The 19,841-nt window shown below is 41.7% G+C and overlaps 2 protein-coding genes across 3 annotated transcripts in view; one reads left to right on the plus strand and one right to left on the minus strand.

Moving 5' to 3' along the window:
- The window catches only part of DHX29 (DExH-box helicase 29), a 56,609-nt gene extending 47,301 nt beyond the window's left edge, over window positions 1–9,308 (minus strand). Inside the window, exons 1-2 of the mRNA XM_049863760.1 lie at window positions 9,008–9,308; window positions 735–808 (exon numbers count right to left, since the gene is read on the minus strand). Of these exons, the coding sequence (XP_049719717.1) occupies window positions 735–808; window positions 9,008–9,185 (252 nt within the window). The 5' untranslated portion in view covers window positions 9,186–9,308. The remainder of the gene's footprint in view (window positions 1–734; window positions 809–9,007) is intronic.
- Window positions 9,309–9,340: 32 nt separating this feature from the next.
- MTREX (Mtr4 exosome RNA helicase) overlaps window positions 9,341–19,841 on the plus strand; it is a 122,801-nt gene continuing 112,300 nt past the window's right edge. For both annotated transcript variants that reach the window (XM_049863768.1, XM_049863773.1), the window contains exon 1: window positions 9,341–9,740. In XM_049863768.1, the coding sequence (XP_049719725.1) occupies window positions 9,607–9,740 (134 nt within the window). In that variant the 5' untranslated portion in view covers window positions 9,341–9,606. The remainder of the gene's footprint in view (window positions 9,741–19,841) is intronic.

A 19,841-nucleotide genomic window follows, 5' to 3' on the forward strand; every position in this document is an offset into this window, starting at 1 on the left:
TTGTTGTTCTCAGTACCCTGTTGCCTGCCCCCTTATTCTTTCATCTTTGCTCTGAAGTAATTGTTGGTTTTTCTCCTGTTACCATTCTGTCTTCTGTTTTTACCATAATTTATAAATCTAAGACTACACAAGCATCTACCTACAATTACTTTTAACTGAATGCCTACGATGAGTGAAGCACAAAATATACTTCTAGAGTTCAGTCTAGCACAGGAAACATATATAAAAAGATAAGTTATAATTTAGCACGGCAATGATTAAAAAGGAGGTATGAAGTGTTGATGGGACAACCAAGAAAATCAGCCTGGTGAGTTAGGACTTCACAGAGGTGACAAATGGAAAAGGAGAGTTAAGGCCATTCCAGGCAGACAGCACGTGAGCAAAAGCTTGGAGTCATAAAATCATATAGGATTGGGTGGAACAATGAGATATTCTATGAAATAAAATTTTAAGTGGAGAAGGATAATGAAAGAGGAGACTAGAAAGGTATGCCAGGTCAGATCTGAAAGGACGTATAAACCATGTCTGTAAGTTTGGACCTTATCCGGATTGTCCCTAAATTCTTACAGGTTCTCAACATATGTGTTATGATTCACTTCTACTTAGTTCAGATCAGCTCCTAGAGAACTATTTACAAAAATTTAAAATACTTCAACGTTTCTTATATTTAAGAATAGATCTTTTTTAAAAAAAGGTAACATTTCTTGAGAGGACTCCAAACCTTGGTTACTTACTTTCAAAATAGATTTATCCAGACTTGCAGGACCACCAGAATCATTTGCAGAACTAAAACTATACATTTTTGGACCTGTACATAATAGACAACAAATGGTCAACACAACTTAATGATTAATATTCCTGTAAAGATTGCTAAATATTACACATTTCCTTTCAGGTCTTCCCCCCTCCAACCCACTTCACCACACAACTCAATCTAGGAGTTAGCAATACCCCCTGTAAATTTTCTAGAACCTTTTACCAGTTACCATTCCTTTAGGTTAAGTAGCTTCCTATAAGGTTGAATCTATTTTCATCTTCATATTCTTGTATGAATTAATTTAATCGTATATTTTTCCTCATGGCACCTAGTTGAGGTAAGACCTCTCAAAGGATATTGAGATTCCTGACAGATAAGATCCATAATTTTGAAGAGAAAGCACTCATTCCTGATGCTAAGGAGAAAGGGAAGTAGGAATTCCTGTCATCTTCTCCTATCTTGTCCAAGGCTGCCAAGTCTGTTTCAGTTGATAGAAACACATTAGATATTAGTCCCCTAAAAATAAGTAACCAGTAAGGAATAAATATTATTCTCAAATTTTGGGCTCGTGACCCCTTTATACTCTCTTAAAAATTGCTAAAGAACTCAAGTAGTTTTTGTTTATAAATGGGTTATAGTTACTGGTATTTAATACATTGTAAACCGAAAGGGAAAAATTAAAAATATATTTGTTAATTCACTAATAATAAACTAGTTAAATGTCAATATGTTGTTGCTGTTGTTAAGTGCCATTGAGTTGGTTCTGACTCAGAGAGACCCTATGTAAAACAGAACAAAATACTGCCCCGTCCTGCGCCATCCTTAGAATCCTTGTTATGCTTGAGCTCATTGTTCCAGCCACTGTGTCAATGCACCTCGTTTTCCGCTGACCCTGTACTTTACCATGATGCCCTTCTCCAGGGACCGATCCCTCCTGACAACATGTCTGAAGTAGGTAAGACACAGTCTCGCCATCCTTGCCTCTAAGGAGCATTCTGGTTGCACTTCTTCCAAGACAGATTTGTTTGTTCTTTTGGGAGTCCATGGTATTATTCAATATTCTTCGCCAACACCACAATTCAAAGGCATCAATTCTTCTTTGGTCTTCCTTACTCATTGTTCAGCTTTCACATGCACATGATGCGATTGGAAATACCATGGCTTGGTTTAGGTGCACCTTAGTCTTCAAGGTGACATCTTTGCTTTTCAACACTTTAAAGAGGTCCTTTGCAGCAGATTTACCCAATGCAATGCGTCTTTTGATTTCTTGACTGCTGCTTCCATGGCTGTTGATTGTGGATCCAAGTAAAATGAAATCCTTGACAACTTCAATTTTGTCTCCGTTTATTATGATGTTGCTTATTGGTCCAGTTGTGAGGATTTTTGTCTTTTTTATGTTGAGGTGCAATCCATACTGAAGGCTGTGGTCTCTGCTTTTCATTAGTAAGTGCTTCAAGTCCTCTTCACTTTTAGCAAGGAAGGTTGTGTCATCTGCTTAACAAAGGTTGTTAATGAATCTTCCTCCAATCCTGATGCCCCGTTCTTCTTCATATAGTCCAGCTTCTTGGATTATTTGCTCAGTATACAGATTGAGTAAGTATGGTGAAAGAATACAACCCTGACGCATGCCTTTCCTGACTTCAAACTAATCAGAATCCCCTTGTTCTGTCCGAACAACTGCCTCTTGGTCTGTTAAGGTTCCTCATAAGCATAATGAAGTGTTCTGGAATTCCCATTCTTTGCAATGTTACCCATAATTTGTTATGATCCACACAGTTGAATGCCTTTGCACAGCCAATAAAACACAGGTAAACATCCTTCTGATATTCTCTGCTTTCAGCCAGGATCCATCTGACATCAGCAATGATATCCCTGGTTCCACGTCCTCTTCCGAAACCGGCCTGAATTTCTGGCAGTTCCCTGTCAACATATTGCTGCAGCCATTTTTGAATGATCTTCAGGGAAATTTTGCTTGCATGTGATATTAATGATATTGTTCTATAATTTCTACATCCAGATGGATCACCTTTCTTGGGAATAGGCATAAATATGGATCTCTTCCAGTCAGTTGGCCAGGAAGCTGTCTTCCATATTTCTTGGCATAGACAAGTGAGCACCTCCAGTGCTGCACCCCTTGGTTGAAACATCTCAATTGATGTTCCATCAATTCCTGGAGACTTGTTTTTCGCCAGTGCTTTCAGAGCAGCTTGGGCTTCTTGCTTTAGTACCACAGGTTCCGTATCATATGCTACCTCTTGAAATGGTTGAACATCAACTAATTCTTTTTGGTATAATGGCCCTGTGTATTTCTTCCATCTTCTTTTGATGCTTCCTTTGTCGTTTAATATTTTCCCCATAAAATCCTTCACTGTTGCAACTTGAGGTTTGAATTTTTTCCTCAGTTCTTTCAGGTTGAGAAATGCTGAGCGTGTTCTTCCCTTTTGGTTTTCCATCTCCAGCTCTTTGCACATGTCATTATAACACTTTACTTTGTCTTCTCGAGCCACCCTTTGACATCCTCTGTTCAGTTCTTTTACTTCAGCATTTCTTTCTTTTGCCTTAGCTGCTTGACGTTTGTGAGCAAGTTTCAGAGTCTCCTCTGACATCCATGTTGGTCTTTTCAGTGACCTCTTGCTTTCTTCATGTATGATGTCTTTGATGTCATTCTAAACTCATCTGGTCTTCAGTCACTAGTGTCCAGTGCATCAAATCTAATCTTGAGATGGTCTCTAAATTCAGGTGGGATATACTCAAGGTCATATTTTGGCTGTCGTGGACTTGCTCTGATTTTCTTCAGTTTCAGCTTGAACTCGCATATGAGCAATTGATGGTCTGTTCCACAGCTGGCCCTTGGCCTTGTTCTGACGGATGATATTGAGCTTTTCCATCGTCTCTTTCCACAGATGTAGTCGATTTGATTCCTGTGTGTTCCATCTGGTTAGGTCTATGTGTACAGTTTATGTTGGTGAAAAAAGGTATTTTCAATGAAGTTGTTGGTCTTGCAAAATTCTATTATTCAATCTCCGGCATTGTTTCTATCACCAAGGCCTTGTTTTCCAACTACCGATCCTTCTTTGTTTCCAACTTTTACATTCCAATCACCAGTAATTATCAATGCATCCTGACTGCATGTTCGATTCAATTTCAGACTGCAGCGTTAGTGGTTGGTGCATAAATTTTAATAATAGTCATATTAACTAGTCTTCCTTGTAGGCGTATGGATATTATCCTATGACTGATAGCGTTGTACTTCAGGATAGATCTTGAAATGTTCTTTTTGATGATGAATGCAAAACCATTCCTCTTTAAGTTGTCATTCTCAGCACAGTAGACTATATGATCATCTGATTCAAAACGGCCAATAGCCAGTTCATTTCAGCTGACTAATGCCTAGGATATTGATGTTTATGCATTCCATTTCATCTTTGATGATTTCCAGTTTTCCTAGATTCATACTTCGCACATTCCAGGTTCCAATTATTAATGGATGTTTGCAGCTGTTCTCATTTTGAGTCATGTGACATCAGCAAAGGAAGGTCCCGAAAGTTTTACTCCAACCATGTCATTAAATATAAATAATACTTTTTATGAAAAAGAACTCTATTTTCCAAAACAAAAAAATTCCATGAGAAGACATTAATTTCCAATTTTGCAAGTTTATTTAATGTCTGACTTCTGCATTCAATCTGTTGTAATATTACATGTCATATAACCTCTAGGAAACTCCATTGTAAGCGCCTAAGAAAATGAGCATGAAAGAAGGTAAATAATATCTTCGTATTATTATGAAAATAGTTTTGACCTTTTGGAGATCCTGCCAAAAGGTTTCCGTAATCTTTGGAACTTTCAGACCACACTTGGAGAACTGCTGTTGTATAAGAGAAGCCTTGGTGGTGCAGTGGTTATGTGCTTGGCTACTAACTGAAAGGTCAGTGGTTTTAATCCACCAGCCACTCCACAGGAGAAAGACGTGGCAGTCTGCTTCAGTAAAGATTTACAGCCTTGGAAGCCCTGTCGGGCAGTTCTACTCTGTCCTAGAGGGTTGCTATGAGTTAGAACCGACTCCACGGCAGTGGGTTGTATAAAAATAATCCTAGAATCTTATAAACCTAGTAATTCTGCCTTCATAAACCTTAAAATAAGTTTTTTTCTTTTTTAACAGAGGCACCTAAACATTAAATTTGTGTTACTTATTATGATTTTAAAAGTTAAGGACTTTAGCCACTATTAGCTTACATTAGGTTAAGATACCAGCTTATATAATTAGATATTTTAAAAGAAAAAGTTCTTGAGAATAATTATTAGAAAGTAAGCACTATTACATTTGGGCAGTCTAAACTACAGACATTTGTGATTCTCTGAATTACTACTGTGCAATAGTTACATAGGAGGTACCCAAGGCTACTGGAATGTGTTAAAAGATAACAATCCTAGTGTAGCATGGTTAGTTCCTATATCTTCTGGTCTCAGACTTTACCTCAGTCCTAGGAAACTCGCCCATAAATTCATGTCAATAGTAACATAGAAGAGTATAGGTCAGCAGTTAGTCCTTAACTGTTTGTGGGAATCTCACTCACAAATTTAGCACACTAATGCAGTTTTACAGGAGCCCCAGGTTTTATCCCTGATTTAAAAGTACAGATGGTGAGCAGATAAGCTCATTACCAAGGCTATACTAAGAAACAGTTCGAAGTTGATGTTTTATTGACAGGGGTGAGGCTGCAACTTCCTTTAAAAACAGTTCTTTTTTAATTTAGTGAATTGAAAAGATTGATGTAAAAGCTCCCATTTTTGCCTCAACCATTCCACCTAAAACTTCGTACCATATCACTTCTTTGAGGTCAGTTTATACTATGCGAACTTTCAAAGGGCAAACAAGAGCTGAGTCCCCAGAAAATAAGCAGGGGAATCTATACAAGCCCTGCTGCCACATTCACTCAGTCAATTCGGGTCTCTAAAAGTGGGTGCATTTCCATTTTAATAAATACCCTAAGGAAATGAATCAATGATATCTTACCAGAGTTGTGTTGCCATCAAGTTGATTCCAACTTACGGTGACCCCATGTGTGTCAGAGTAGAACTGTATTCCATAGAGTTTTCAAACGCTGATTTTTCAGAAGCAGATCACCAGGCCTTTCATCCTACTCTGTCTTAATCTGGAAGCTCCGCTGAAAACGGCTCAGCATCATAGCAACACATAAGCCTCCACCGACAGACAGATTGTGGTTGTACATTAGCTGGCGATTGAAGCCGGGTCTCCCGTGTGGAAGGCAAGAATTCTACCACTGAACCACCGATACCCCCTTAGTTTAATGCTGTTGTTATGGTGTACCATCGAGTCGATTCTGACTCATAGAGACCTTATAGGGCAGAGCATTACTTCCCCATAGGGTTTCCTAGGCTGTAACATTTATGGGAATAGATTGCCAGGTCTTTTTCCCCCCCAGAGTCACTGGTGGGTTTGAGCTGCCAAGCTTTTGGTTAGCAGCCAAGTCCTTACCATTGCGCCATCAGGGATGCTTGCAAAAAATAGAGTCAAAAGGTCCAGGTAAATACAGAAATGGCTGAATTGAGCTTGGAAGAGAGAGGTCTGCAGTAGTACCAACATCAGACAGGCTGATTGAGGAGTCATCTACAGAAGACAGTGGAAGTAATGGAAACGGGTGAGCTCTCCTAGAAGAGCTGTATAAAACCCCGGTGCCACAGAACCGATTCTGATTCAGCGAGTCTATAGGACAGAGTAGAACTGTCCCATAGGGTTTCCAAGTCTGTAAATCTTTACGGAAGTGAGCTGCCACATCTTTCTCCCGTGAAGCAAACCGTAGGGTTTTCTTGGCTGTAATCTTTACAGAAGCACAGATTGCCAGACTTTCTTCTACAGTGCTGCTGGGTTAGCAGTACTAACTTTGGTTAGCAGCCAAGCTCTTAACCATTGCACCACCAAAGCTCGGGGAAGAGCTGTATAGGGGGAACCATACTGTCAAGGACAGATACTTTGAGTAAGAGCCACAGTTTTGGGGCTGGGGGAAAGAGACGACAAGCAATACAACAAATGATTATCAGAGTTCAAAGAATTCAGAGGAATGTTGGGAAGACAAAGGGAGAGGCACAAAAAGGCTGATTTGCAGGGTAAAAATGCAACAGAAGTCAAGGAGAAATTCTGTGTATTTATAATTACAGGCATGATAATGCTACAGTTAAAACACTACAATAAGATACAGGGCAAAATTGTTATCCATCTTCTAAGAGAAGGTTTGGTCCCTATATTTGAGCTCCTCTACTAACCTGAAGGAAACCCTGGTGGCATAGTAGTTAAGTGCTATGGCTCCTAACAAAAAGGTCAGTAGTTCAAATCCACCAGGCACTCCTTGGAAACTCTGTGGGGCAGTTCTACCCTTTCCTACAGGGTCACTATGAGTTGGAATTGACTTGATGGCAATGGGTTTGGTTACCAACCTGAAAGGAAACCCTGGTGGTGCAGTGGTTAAGTGTGGCTGCTAATCAAAAGGTCAGTAGTCTGAATCCACCAGGCGCTACCTGGAAACTCTATGGGGCAGTTCTACTCTGTCCTATAGGGTCGCTATGAGTTGCAATCAACTTGACAGCAACCGGTTTGGTTTGGTTACCAACCTGAAAGGAGCCCTGGTGGCGCAGTGGTTAAGTGCTCAGCTGCTAACCAAAAGATTGGTGGTTTGAACCCACCAGCCACTCTGAAGAGAAAGATGTGGCAATCTGCTTCTGTAAAAATTTACAGCCTTGGAAACGCTATAGGGCAGTTATACCCTGTCCTATATGGTCAGTATGAGTTGAAATCAACTCTGATGGCCATGGTTTGGTTTCTGGTTTACTAACTAACCTCAGGGTTGGCATTCAAACCCACCCAGCACCACCGTGGAATAAAGGCCTGGCAATCTGGTTCCATAAAGATTACGGCCATGAAAACCCAAAGGAGCAGTTCTACTCTGGAACATATGGGCTTGCCATTAGTGGGAATCCACTAGAGGGCAGTGGACTTGGTGGTGTTTGTTTTAAGCTAAGGTTTGGTACCTGCCTACTTCTTAAGTCTCATCTCCTTTCCTCCATAGACAATGTCTACATTCTGTAAGTTTCTTTAGTGTCCCTGGAGAGTCTTTCTTGACTCAGTATCTTTGCACATGGAGCTTGTTACCTCTGTTTGGAATGCTATTCTTTTTAAATATTATATTGTGATTTAGGTGACTTTACACAGTAAATTAGATTCCCATTCAACAATTCATACACAAATTGTTCCATGACAATGGTTACAATCCCCACAATGTGTCAGCACTCTCACCATTTCCACCCTGTCTGCCCCATTCATCCAGTTTTCCTGCTCCTTGCCTTCTCATCTTTGCTTTTGGAATACTACTTCTGCCATTCTTTACAGAGTAACTCCTATTTATCGTCCTGATCTCAGATTAACTATCACTTTTTCAGGTATTATCCATGACCCCTCCTTCTTCCCAGTAGAGGAAAACTAGATTACCCTCTTCAACTTCCTTCCTAGGTTTTTCTTTGTGGCACTTATCAATTATATAGCAATAGGTTTATAAACGCCTGTCTCTCCACAAGCTACTTGAGAGGTGATGTGTCAAATCCTATCACAGTGTCAGATACAGACTGGATGCTTAGTAAACATTTGTTGAATGAATATTCCAGGAAGAACTACAAGCAAGCAAGCTGAGCAGAACAAAACAGTGTATAATCGTTTATCTTTCGAAATCAGCTGTAATAGTAGCCTGCTGATTTGCAGCAGGAATAGGCAATCTCCAATTTGCGTTATCAAACCAATTTGCACAGTAAGCAAAAATACACGGCGGTGCAAAAGATTTCAGATAACTGCAATTCTTGTAAGTATTGATTTTTCCGTAACACATGGAAACACAACATCATTGCTAAAAACGACATGCGGGGCAGGCAGAAAACAGGGCTAAGAACTCCACATGCTTTTACCCTAGCTAGTTGAGATGACGACTCAGGACTGATCCCTGCTGAAACAAGAGCTAATGAGAAAAAGTGGAGGTTACGGGCTAACCGTCGGAACTCTGGAGGCCCAAACAGCTTACAGTGATTTAAAAACGAGGCCTCTTCATGGTCCTGGGAGCTAACGGTCCCAGGTGCGGGAGATAAAAATTTCAGGATGGAGGGTCCGCCTATGACAGAAGGTTCCTCCCTCGAAACAACCAGTAGGGTCTCGGGACAGAAAGCAAGGGACTTGGGGACCGCTCGTACCTTGTTTGACTCGGGACTCCCTGGTGCTGGCAACGGCGGCGGGGGGCGGCCTGGCCATAGGCTTATTTTGAGCCTCCACGGCAGCTCCGGCCTCAGCAGATTTCGCTCTGGAAGCAGACACTGCAGCCCGCACCGCTGCGGCCCCTGGCGCCTTGTGTTTCTTGTTCTTGCCTCCCATACTGCAACTGTGGCAGAAGATCCTTCCCCGCCCAGGCCACAGGCCGACAGCCCTTCACATTTCTCAGCGCCCGCACTGCCACCCGGAAACTTCCATCCGGGCTTCTCAGGCCTGGGCGGCCGCTGCCTTACAATTGGTCCGAGCCACCAAAGCTCCGCCCCCCTCCGCCCCCAGGTGCCTGTGGCGTGCGGCGTGCCAGGCGCCCTGTGCCGCGCACCGCCTTTACTGTTTAAACCTCCGAGCTGCCTGTCTACTAGTGGCAGGAAGGTTCTGAAAAGGGAAGGTAATCGGGGGAAAATTCCCGGCGGCCGTGTGACTCGAATACTTTTGACTCACACAGGCCACTGTTGAGCCTTCACTGGTCGTCACTGCTGGTGCGGTCGCGGGGCATCGTGGGTAGGAGTGCTCACGGCTCCAAAAGATGGCGGACGCGTTCGGGGATGAGCTCTTCAGCGTGTTCGAGGACGACTCGACCACTGCAGCCGGAACCAAAAAAGACAAGGAAAAGGAGAAGGGGAAATGGAAGGGGCCCCCAGGGTCTTCGGAAAAGGCCGGGTAAGGTCCCTATGAGTCGGAATCGACTCGACTGGAACGGGTTTGGTTTGATTTGAGGAGGACGTACAAAATATATATTTTTTTCTTCTCTGTGCTGCTTTATGAAGACCACGAAGACTTGGGATATACAATGAGTGGCGTCGGGAAGGGAAAGGGGGTTTGAGAAAAAGGTTGGGGAGGGAGGAATGAAGAAAGTTTGTTGATTGGCGTTTACCGGTGTCCGCAGGCTGCGTAAGCTCCTGCTACGTTTGTTTTACGCTTACTTTGCTGACTTCACCCCTGTCTTCCCGGTGGGGTCTTGAGGGCACATAGATTGTCTTTGGTTCTGTATCCCCAGTACCAGTCCAGTGCCTGACACATCGTCTTTAATAAACAAAACAAATGACTAATTCAGTAAAGGGCCCTGGTGGTGCAGTAGTTAAGAGCTTGGCCGCTAACCAAAGGGGTCAGCAGTTCGAATCCACCAGCCGCCGCTTGAAAACCCTATGGGGCAGTTCCACGCTGGCCTGTAGGGTAGCTGTGAGTCGGAATCAATCGACTCGACGGCAACGAGTTTTGGTTTGGTTTTGGAGTGGAAAGGTCAGATAACAACAAAAGGGAAAGATCTCCAAGCTGTAGTTTTCTTGTCTATAAAATGGAGGCAATAGTGCCTACTACTAGACTTGATGTGAGGGTTAAATGAGATACTACGTGTAAAGCGCTTAGTATGCTTAGCCCATAATGAACTCAAATGATAGCTATCGCAGAGTTTAAGAAAAAAATTTTACATTGCTGAACTTGTAAACCTATATAATGAATGATATTTATAAGCTCCACAAAGTATACAACATACTGTTTATAGGAGCACAAGGAAAAGCTAAGACTTGAATTAGGTAGCTAAAATAAGGTGTTTTTTTTAAAATTTTTATTGTGCTTTAAGTGAAAGTTGACAAATCAAGTTAGTCTCTCACATATAGACTTATATACTCCTTACTACATACTCCCACTTACCCGCCCCCTAATGAGTCAGCCCACTCCCTCCTTCCAGTCTCTCCTTTCTTGACTGTTTTGCCAGTTTCTAACCCCCTCTACTCTTCCATCTCCCCTCCAGACAGGAGATGCCAACATAGTCTCAAGTGTCCACCTGATGCGAGTAGCTCCTCATCAGCATCTCTCTCCAACCCATTGTCCAGCCCAATCCATGTCTGATGAGTTGACTTAAGGAATGGTTCCTGTCCTGGGCCAACAGAAGGTTTGGGGACCATGACCACCAGGATTCTTCTAGTCTTAGTCAGAACTTTAAGTCTGGTCTTTTTATGAGAATTTGGAATCTGCATCCTACTGTTCTCCTGCTCCCTCAGGGATTCTCTGTTGTGCTCCCTGTCAGGGCAGTCATTGGTTGTGGCTGGGCACCATCTAGTTCTTCCGGTCTCAGGATGATGTAGTCTCTGGTTCATGTAGCCCTTTCTGTCTCTTGGGCCCATGATTACCTTGTGACCTTGGTGTTCTTCATTCTCCTTTGATCCAGGTGGTTTGAGACTCATTGATGCATCTTAGATGGTTGCTTGCTAGCGTTTGAGACCTCAGACACCACAAGGTGGTTCGTTTTTAATCCACAAAGTTTACTCTTGGCACTGGGGAAGATACCCAGTAGCTGTTCAAATTAAATTAGGCATGATTTTGCTTTCAAGGAATTTTCAGTCTAGGTAGTCTAGGAGATAGGACAGGTACACATTTAGAATTACAGTACAGGTTAGTAGGTCATAGAGATAGAATGAGTGGTATATGCAGTTAAGTGTTATAATAGGTTCAGGAAAGGGAGAGTTTATCCATTGGTGGTGTTCTGGGAGACTTACATGGAGGAGGATATTCCGGTTGAGGAAATGAGACATTAACGATGCCAAGATTTTTTAGGAACACATAGTGGGCTACATGGAGTGTTTGCTTAGGGTACAAGAGATAAAGCTGAAAATATAAGTTGATTTTAGACTATGAGGGCCTTGACTGTCATTTAGAGGTGTTTTGATTTCATTTTGAAAGCCCCGATGAGCAAGGATTGTCTTAGTTATCCAGTGGTGCTGTAAGGACATACCATAGGTGGATGGCTTTAACAAAGAGAAATTTATTTCCTCACAATGAAGTAGCCCAAAAGTCCAAATTCAGGGTGTCCGCTCTGGGGAAGGCTTTCTCTGTTGGCTTTGAAGGAAGGTCCTTGTCATCAATCTTCCCCTGGACTAGGAGCTTCTCCACAGAGGAACCCCAGGTCCAAATGACACGCTCTGCTCCTGGCACTGCTTTCTTGGTCGTATGAGGTACCCCAACTCTGCTTGCCTTTCTTTCCTTTTATTTCTTGTAAGATGAAAGGTGGTATAGGACACACCCCAGGAAGCTCCCTTTACATTGGATCAGGGATCTGACCTGAGCTAAAGGTGTTACATCCCGCCCTAATCCTCTTTAACCACAGGTAGAGATTATGATTTATAACACACAGGAAAATCACAAAATGGAGGACAGCCACCCAATACTGGGAATCATGGCCTAGCCAAGTTGACACATATTTTAGGGGGACACAATTCAATCCATGACAAGGATATTTGTGGTTTTTAACCCTCCCCTCTCCCAGTTGGTTGCTGGATAAGTAGAGTCATAAAAAAAAAAAGAGTCATAGTTTAGTAAAATTAATTTGGTAGCAGTTGGCAGAGTATATTGGAAGATAGATACTGATGGTAACAAGGTAAATTAGGAAAGTATTTCAGTTATCTAGCTGTGTGTTGAAAAGAACCTCAACTCAGGAGGTAGCAGAAGGAAGGGGAAGAAAAGATATAAACATGTTGTAAAGGAAAAAACTGACATATGCCTTAATTAAGGAAAACAATGGAAAAGGGATCAAAAGAGACAGATTTTGAATTTGGATCTTAGGGAGAAAAATTGGGAAATTCAGGAGATTCTGATCTGGAGATAAAAGTTGGTTTGAGACAAAGCGAGGTTATAGTAGTCTATTCATATGGTAATAAATGCCCATTGAGCAATTTATTGTAGATTTGGAGAGACCAGAACTGGAGATATCTGTTTGCATGTCATTTGAGTTGGTAGTGGTTGAGAAGGAGATCCCTTTGGGAAAGTATGACAGCACACTTAACACAATTTCGGGAGAATATGCATAAGCTAGCAAACAAGACTGAAGGAGAGATTAGAGAGAGAGCCGAAAAATTTGAAGTGTGAAATGTCACAAAAGTAAGAGTAGAATAAATTGGAAAACAGTCTTCCTCTCTCATTGAGTTGGAGGGAATGGGAGTTTTCTGGAGCTTTGCAGGGAAAATGAGAAAGGGATTATTTTATTAATAGTTGCTGGAATGTTTAAATGGGTAACTATGATATTATGAGTCCCTGGGTGGTGCAAATGGTTAAGCACTGGACGACTAACTGAAAGTTTGGCAGGTCACATCCACCCAAATCAGAGGTGTCTCGGAAGTAAGTCCTGTCGATCTGCTTCTGGAAGGTCACAGCCTTGAAAACCCTATGGAGTGCAGTTCTGCTTTGCACACATGGGGTTGCTGTGAATCAAGCATGGACTCAGTGGCAACTAACCACAACATAAAACAAAACCAATACCAAACCAGTTGCCTTCAAAACAGTTCCAACTCATGGCAACCCATGTGTGTCAGAGTAGAACTGCCCTCTGTAGGGTTTTCAGTGGTTGATTTTTGAGAAGTAGATCACCAGGCCTTTTTCCAAGACACCTCTGGGTAGACCTGAACCTCCAACCTTTCAGTTAGCATTAACTGTATGCAACACCCAGGGACTCTTGGCAGATTATAGACTAGTTATTTTGTAGATGTTCTTCAGTTTCGGTTTGTTGGTCAATTTGTTGTACCTCAATTTGTTGTTAGGGTTTAATGGCCAAGTTTGGCACTCTTTTTAGTGCCTTATATAGAGCATGTTGCATTAATGAAATTCTGGAAGTAACGTTTTCAGGTTTGACTAAACCTTATTCTTTAAGGATAAGCTGGCTATCTACAACACCTTATTTCCAGCCTTTCTGGGTAACTCAGGTGTTTCATTGTGCACGTTCTATATATGACATACTTATGAAGCTATAAGAGAAATAAATATTTGGAGACCTAAGAGTCTGGCATGGAATATTAATTTTACCATGAATTTAGCTTTTAAACTTCTTAAAAGTATGGCAACTGATTTTTTCTGTTTTATAGCCTTAACCACCTCCTACTAAACCAGTTGCTATCAAGTCAACTCCAATTCATGGTGACTCCTTGTGTGTCAGTGTAGAGTTGCGTTCAGTGTGGTTTTCAGTAGCTGATTTTTCTGAAGTAGATCATCAGGCCACCTCTGGGTGGACTTGAACCACTAGCCATTTAGTTAGCCTTGTGCTAACCTTTTTCAACACCTAGGGACTCCACTTCCTAGTAGATACTTACTAACGCAGAGATAGAATGATAGAATGTTAGAACCTGAAGGGATCTTAGCTGTAGTTCCTCATCATTTTCCTGATGAGGAAGCTGAGGCCCAGGGATGTTACTAGCTTGTTCAAAGGAGATTCTATAATCACAAAAGCAGTCAGCAGCATACCTTTTCCACTAAATTGGGAGTGACAGGATTTACAAATTTCAGCTTTGAATACTAAATGAACTTCATTATGGAAGGCTCTAAAGCATACAGATCAATACTACTTTGTGTTACTGAGGTGGATTAATTACTTTTGTGTGTGGCCTTTCTAGCCATGGTCTTGTAACTCCCACTCCCAGGTGATTGTGTGATAGGGTAATCGTGGCCTACCAGGGGACTGGTCAGTTTTGCTGTAAAAGAGAGCCAATTCCAGAGCACAGGGGAGGAGTCCACTACCACCAAGGAAAGGGAGACCAGCAGCAGAGACCTGGCAGCAGGAAACAGTGTGGTAGGCTTTCCGGCCCATGGAGAGAGAAAACTGAGTGCCTTCAGCCAGAGACTGAGAGCCAGGGAGAGGCTATCCTGATGGAAGAACTGTATCCTGAGTGGTCTTGAGCCTGAATTGTAACTGGTACTTCCCTAATAATCCCCAGAATTTTGAGTGTGGTCTGTGAGTTCTGTGTGGCCATTGCAATGAGTTATCCAACATAGTAGAGAGGTAGAGTGCAGTGGGAGGGATAGTTGGTGTCAGAATTAGTAAAGATGGCGGAGAGAGGAGTCTTATCTGGCTTCCACCTCTGGGAGTCAGCCTTGCACAATTGATCTTGGTTCTCCTTCCCCCTTGAGGGGTTGGAGGAGGTCAGACACTACCCCCAAGCTGTTTTTTACAGTTATACTGGGTCTGGGTTCTACTTGTTTATTGAAATAAAACACATAAAGTACACAAATCATGGGATGAAGTTTCATAAGGTGAACACGCCCATGTAAATACCATTTATGAGAAAAACATTATAGAAATTCTCCCTCTCTCCTCCCCAAAAGTGACTACTGTTCAGGTAACACCGTGTATTCTTTCTGTTTGTGGTTATTGTGTAAATGGACTAAATACATAATATGTTCTCTTTTTGTGTACGTGTGTGCTTTAGGTGAAAGTTTACAGAGCAGATTGGTTTCGCATTTAATAGTTTGTGCATAAAGTGTTTCATGGCCTTGGTTTCATTCCCCACAGTGTGTCAGCACTCTCTCCATTTCTGCCCTGGTTTCCCTGTTTTCTTACGTCCCGATTATCTACCCCTTCCTGTCTTCTCATAATTGATTGTTCTGAGGAGTATGCTCCTTTTGGGTGTTATTGTTTAGCTTATGTCCTCCTCTGTTGTTTGACTAGGAGGTGGTCTCCGGGAATGGCTTCATTTCCGGGTCAGAAGGGTGTCTTAGGGCCATGGTTTCAGGAGTTCCTCCAGCAAGCCTGGTCTTTTGTTAATTTTTTTTTTTTTGTTCTGTAATTCTTGCTCTATCCAGGACCCTCTGTTGTGATCCCTGTCAGAGCAGTTGATAGTGATAGTTCGGCACCATCTAATTCTTCTGGTCTCGGGGTCCTATAGGCTGTGGTTCATGTAGTCCATTAGTCTTTTGGACTGATTGCTGCCTTGGTCTCCATCGCTCCAGATGGGAAGAGACCAATAGTTGTATCTTAAATGTCCACTTGAGAGCTTTTAAGACCCCAGACACTATTCACCAAAGTAGGATGCAGAACATTGTGTTTATATACTATTCTGTGCCATTTGACGTAGCTATCCCCCGAATCTATGATCCTTTGCCTCTAGCCTGGGAACTTTATCCTGTGAGGTATTCAGTTATATCTAAGAAGTTTCCCTGACTTTACCCCTTGTGCACTGTATATGAACTGTACCTACAATAAAAAAGAAATATCTACTGCCAAATGTGTGTCTGCCAGTGGATATGTTCTCTTACATCCTCCCACACCTCTTGGCATATATACCTACCTATTGGTCGTTTTATAAATTATCGTTTGTTAATACTATTGCTGCAGGATTGTCTAAGCTATCGTCATTACTGTGTTGTTGTTTCTTTTAGGTACTGTTGAGTCGATTCCAACTGATAGCGACTCTGCACAGCAGAATGAAATACCGCCCAGTCCTGTGCCATCCGCATAATCGTTGTTATGCTTGAGCCCATTGTTGCACCCACTGTGTCAGTCCACCTCTTTTCTGCTGACTCTGTACTTTACCAAGCGTAATGTCCTTCTCCAGGAACTGATCCCTCCTGACAGCATATCCAAAGTATGTAAGATGCGGTCTTGCCATCCTTGCTTCTAAGGAACATTCTTTGTTTTTTTTTTTTTTTTTTTTTGCAGTCCATGGTGTATTCAATGTTCTTTGCCAACACCACAATTCAAAGGCATTAATTCTTCTTTGGTCTTCCTTATTCATTGTCCAGCTTTCACATGCATGTGATGCAGTTGAGCAAATACCATGGCTTGGGTCAGGCACACCTTAGTCTTCAAGGTGACATCTTTGCTCTTCAACACTTTAAAGAGGTCCTTTGCCGCAGATTTACCCAATGCAAGGCGTCTTTTGATTTCTTGACTGCTGCTTCCATGGCTGTTGATTGTGGATCCAAGTAAAATGAAATCCTTGACAACTTCAATTTTGTCTCCGTTTATCATGATGTTGCTTATTGGTCCAGTTGTGAGGATTTTTGTTTTTTTTATGTTGAGGTGCAATCCATACTGAAGACTGTGGTCTCTGCTTTTCATTAGTAAGTGCTTCAAGTCCACTTCACTTTCAGCAAGCAAAGTTGTGTCATCTGCATAATGCAGGTTGTTAGTGAATCTTCCTCCGATCTTGATGCCCCATTCTTCTTCATATAGTCCATCTTCTCAGACTATTTGCTCAGCATACAGACTGAATAGGTATGATGAAAGAATACAACCCTGACTCACACTTCTCCTGACTTTGAACCAATCAGGATCCCCTTGTTCTGTCCGAACAACTGCTTCTTAATCTATGTACAGGCTCTTCATGAGCACAATTAAGTGTTCTGGAATTCCCATTCTTTGCAATGTTATCCATAATTTGTTATGATCCACACAGTCGAATGCCTTTGCATCGTCAATAAAACACAGGTAAACATCCTTCTGGTATTCTCTGCTTTCAGCCAGAATCCATCTGACATTAGCAATGATATCGCTGGTTCCACGTCCTCTTCTGAAACCAGCCTGAATTTCTGGCAGTTTGTTGATACACTGCGCAGCCATTTTTGAATGATCTTCAGGAAAATTTTGCTTGCATGTGATACTAATGATATTGTTCTATAATTTCGACATTCGATTGGATCACCTTTCTTAGGAATAGTTATAAATATGGATCTCTTCCAGTCAGTTGGCCAGGAAGCCGTCTTCCCTATTTCTTGGCATAGACGAATGAGTGCTTCCAGCACTGCATCCATTTATTGAAACATCTCAGTTGATATTCCGTCAATTCTTGGAGCCTTGTTTTTCGCCAGTGCCTTCAGAGCAGCTTGGACTTCTTCCTTCAGTACCATCAGTTCCTGATCATATGCCACCTCTTGAAATGGTTGAACATTGACTAATTCTTTTTGGTGTATTCCTTCCATCTTCTTTTGATGCTTTTTCTGTTATTTAATATTTTCCCCATAGAAAGGTTTGAATTTTTCCTTCAGTACTTTTAGCTTGAGAAATGCCAAGTGTGTTCTTCCCTTTTCGTTTTCTATCTCCTGCTCTTTGCACGTGTTGTTGTAATACTTTACTTTGTCTTCACGAGCCACCCTTTGACATCTTCTATTTGCTTTTCTTTATCATTTCTTCCTTTTGCTTTAGCTACTCGACGTTCGTGAGCAAGCTTGAGTCTCTTGACATCCATCTTGGTCTTTTCTTTCCTGTCTTTTCAGTGATCTCTTGCTTTCTTCATGTATGATTCATTGATGTCATTCCACAACTCGTCTGGTCTTCGGTCGTTAGTGTTCAACGCATCAAATATTCTGAGATGATCTCTAAATTCAGGTGGGATATACTCCAGGTCGTGTTTTAGCTCTCGTGGACTTGCTCTGATTTTCTTCAGTTTCAGCTTGAACTTGCATATGAGCAATTGATGGTCTCTTCCACAGTCGGCCCCTGGCCTTGTTCTGACCGATGATATTGAGCTTTTCCATCATCTCTTTCCACAGATGTAGTTGATTTGATTCCTATGTGTTCCATCTGGTGAGGTCCATGTGTATAGTTGCCATTTATGTTGGTGAAAAAAGGTATTTGCAATGAAGAAATCGTTGGTCTTGCAAAATTCTGTCATTTGATCTCTGAAATTGTTTCTGTCACCAAGGCCATGTTTTCCAAATAGTGATCCTTCTTCGTTTCCAGCTTTTGCATTCCTATCGCCAGTAGTTATCAATGCACCCTGATTGCATGTTCGATGAATTTCAGACTGCAGAAGCTGATAAAACTCTTCAATTTCTTCATCTTTGACCTTAGCGCTTGGTGTGTAAATTTGAATAATAGTCGTATTAACTGGTGTTCCTCCTAGGTATGTGGATATTATCCTATCACTGACAGCGTTGTACTTCAGGATAGATCTTGAAATGTTCTTTTTGACGATGAATGCAGCACCATTCCTTTTCCATTCCCGTACTTGTCTGTCAGTTTGTCATACTGTGGGGTTTTGCATGTTGCTGTGATGCTGGAAACTATGCCACTGGTATTCAGATACCAGCAGGGTCACCCATGGAGGACAGGTTTCAGCTGAGCTTCCAGACAAAGACAGACTAGGAAGAAGGACCCAGCAGTCTACTTCTGAAAAGAATTTGCCAGTGAAAACCTTATTAATAGCAGTGGGACATTGTTTGATATAGTCCAAGAAGATGAGCCCCCCAGGTTGGAAGGCACTCAAAATACAACTGGGGAAGAGTTGTCTCCTCAAAGTGGAGTTGACCTTAGTGATGTGAGTGGAGTAAAGCTTTCGGGACCTTCATTTGCGATGTGGCATAACTCAAAATGAGAAGAAACAGCTGCAAACATCCATTAATAGTGGGAACATGGAATGTAGGAAGTATGAATCTAGGAAAATTAGAAATCGTCAAAAATGAAATGGAACATCGATATCCTAGGCATTAGTAAGCTGAAGTGGACTGGTGTTGGCCATTTTGAATTGGACAGTCATCGTAGTTACTGCAGTTGCCATTTGTTCTTACATTCCTCTCAGTGTCCTCTCTTGCCTTGGTCATGTTGTATGGACTTGCCCTATGTTATGTATTGCCTTTCCCTTCACCAATATTGCGTCAGTCGTGTCTTCTGTCTAATTGGTAATTTTACTTCCCTCCCCCTCCATCCCTATTAACCAACAAGAGTATTTTTTCTTGCTTTCCTCTCTGTAAACCTTTGGCTGTTACTTTATAGTAGTAGTCTCGTACAATTTTTATCCTCTTGTGATTGACTTATTTCACTTGACAAAATGTTCTCTGAATTAATCCATGTTGTGAAATGTTATGCGGATTTGTTATTCTTTATCATTGCGTGGTATTCCATTGTGTGTATGTTCCACATTTTGTTGATCCATTCATCTGTTAATGGGTACTTAGGTTGTTTCCATTTTTTAGCTACTGTGAATAATGCTGTAGTAAGCATGGGTGTGCATATGTCTATTTTTGTCACAGCTGTTGTTTCTTTAGGGTATATACCTAGGAGTG

This window comes from Elephas maximus, chromosome 2, assembly GCF_024166365.1.
Source record: "Elephas maximus indicus isolate mEleMax1 chromosome 2, mEleMax1 primary haplotype, whole genome shotgun sequence".
Taxonomy (NCBI): Eukaryota; Metazoa; Chordata; class Mammalia; order Proboscidea; family Elephantidae; genus Elephas; species Elephas maximus.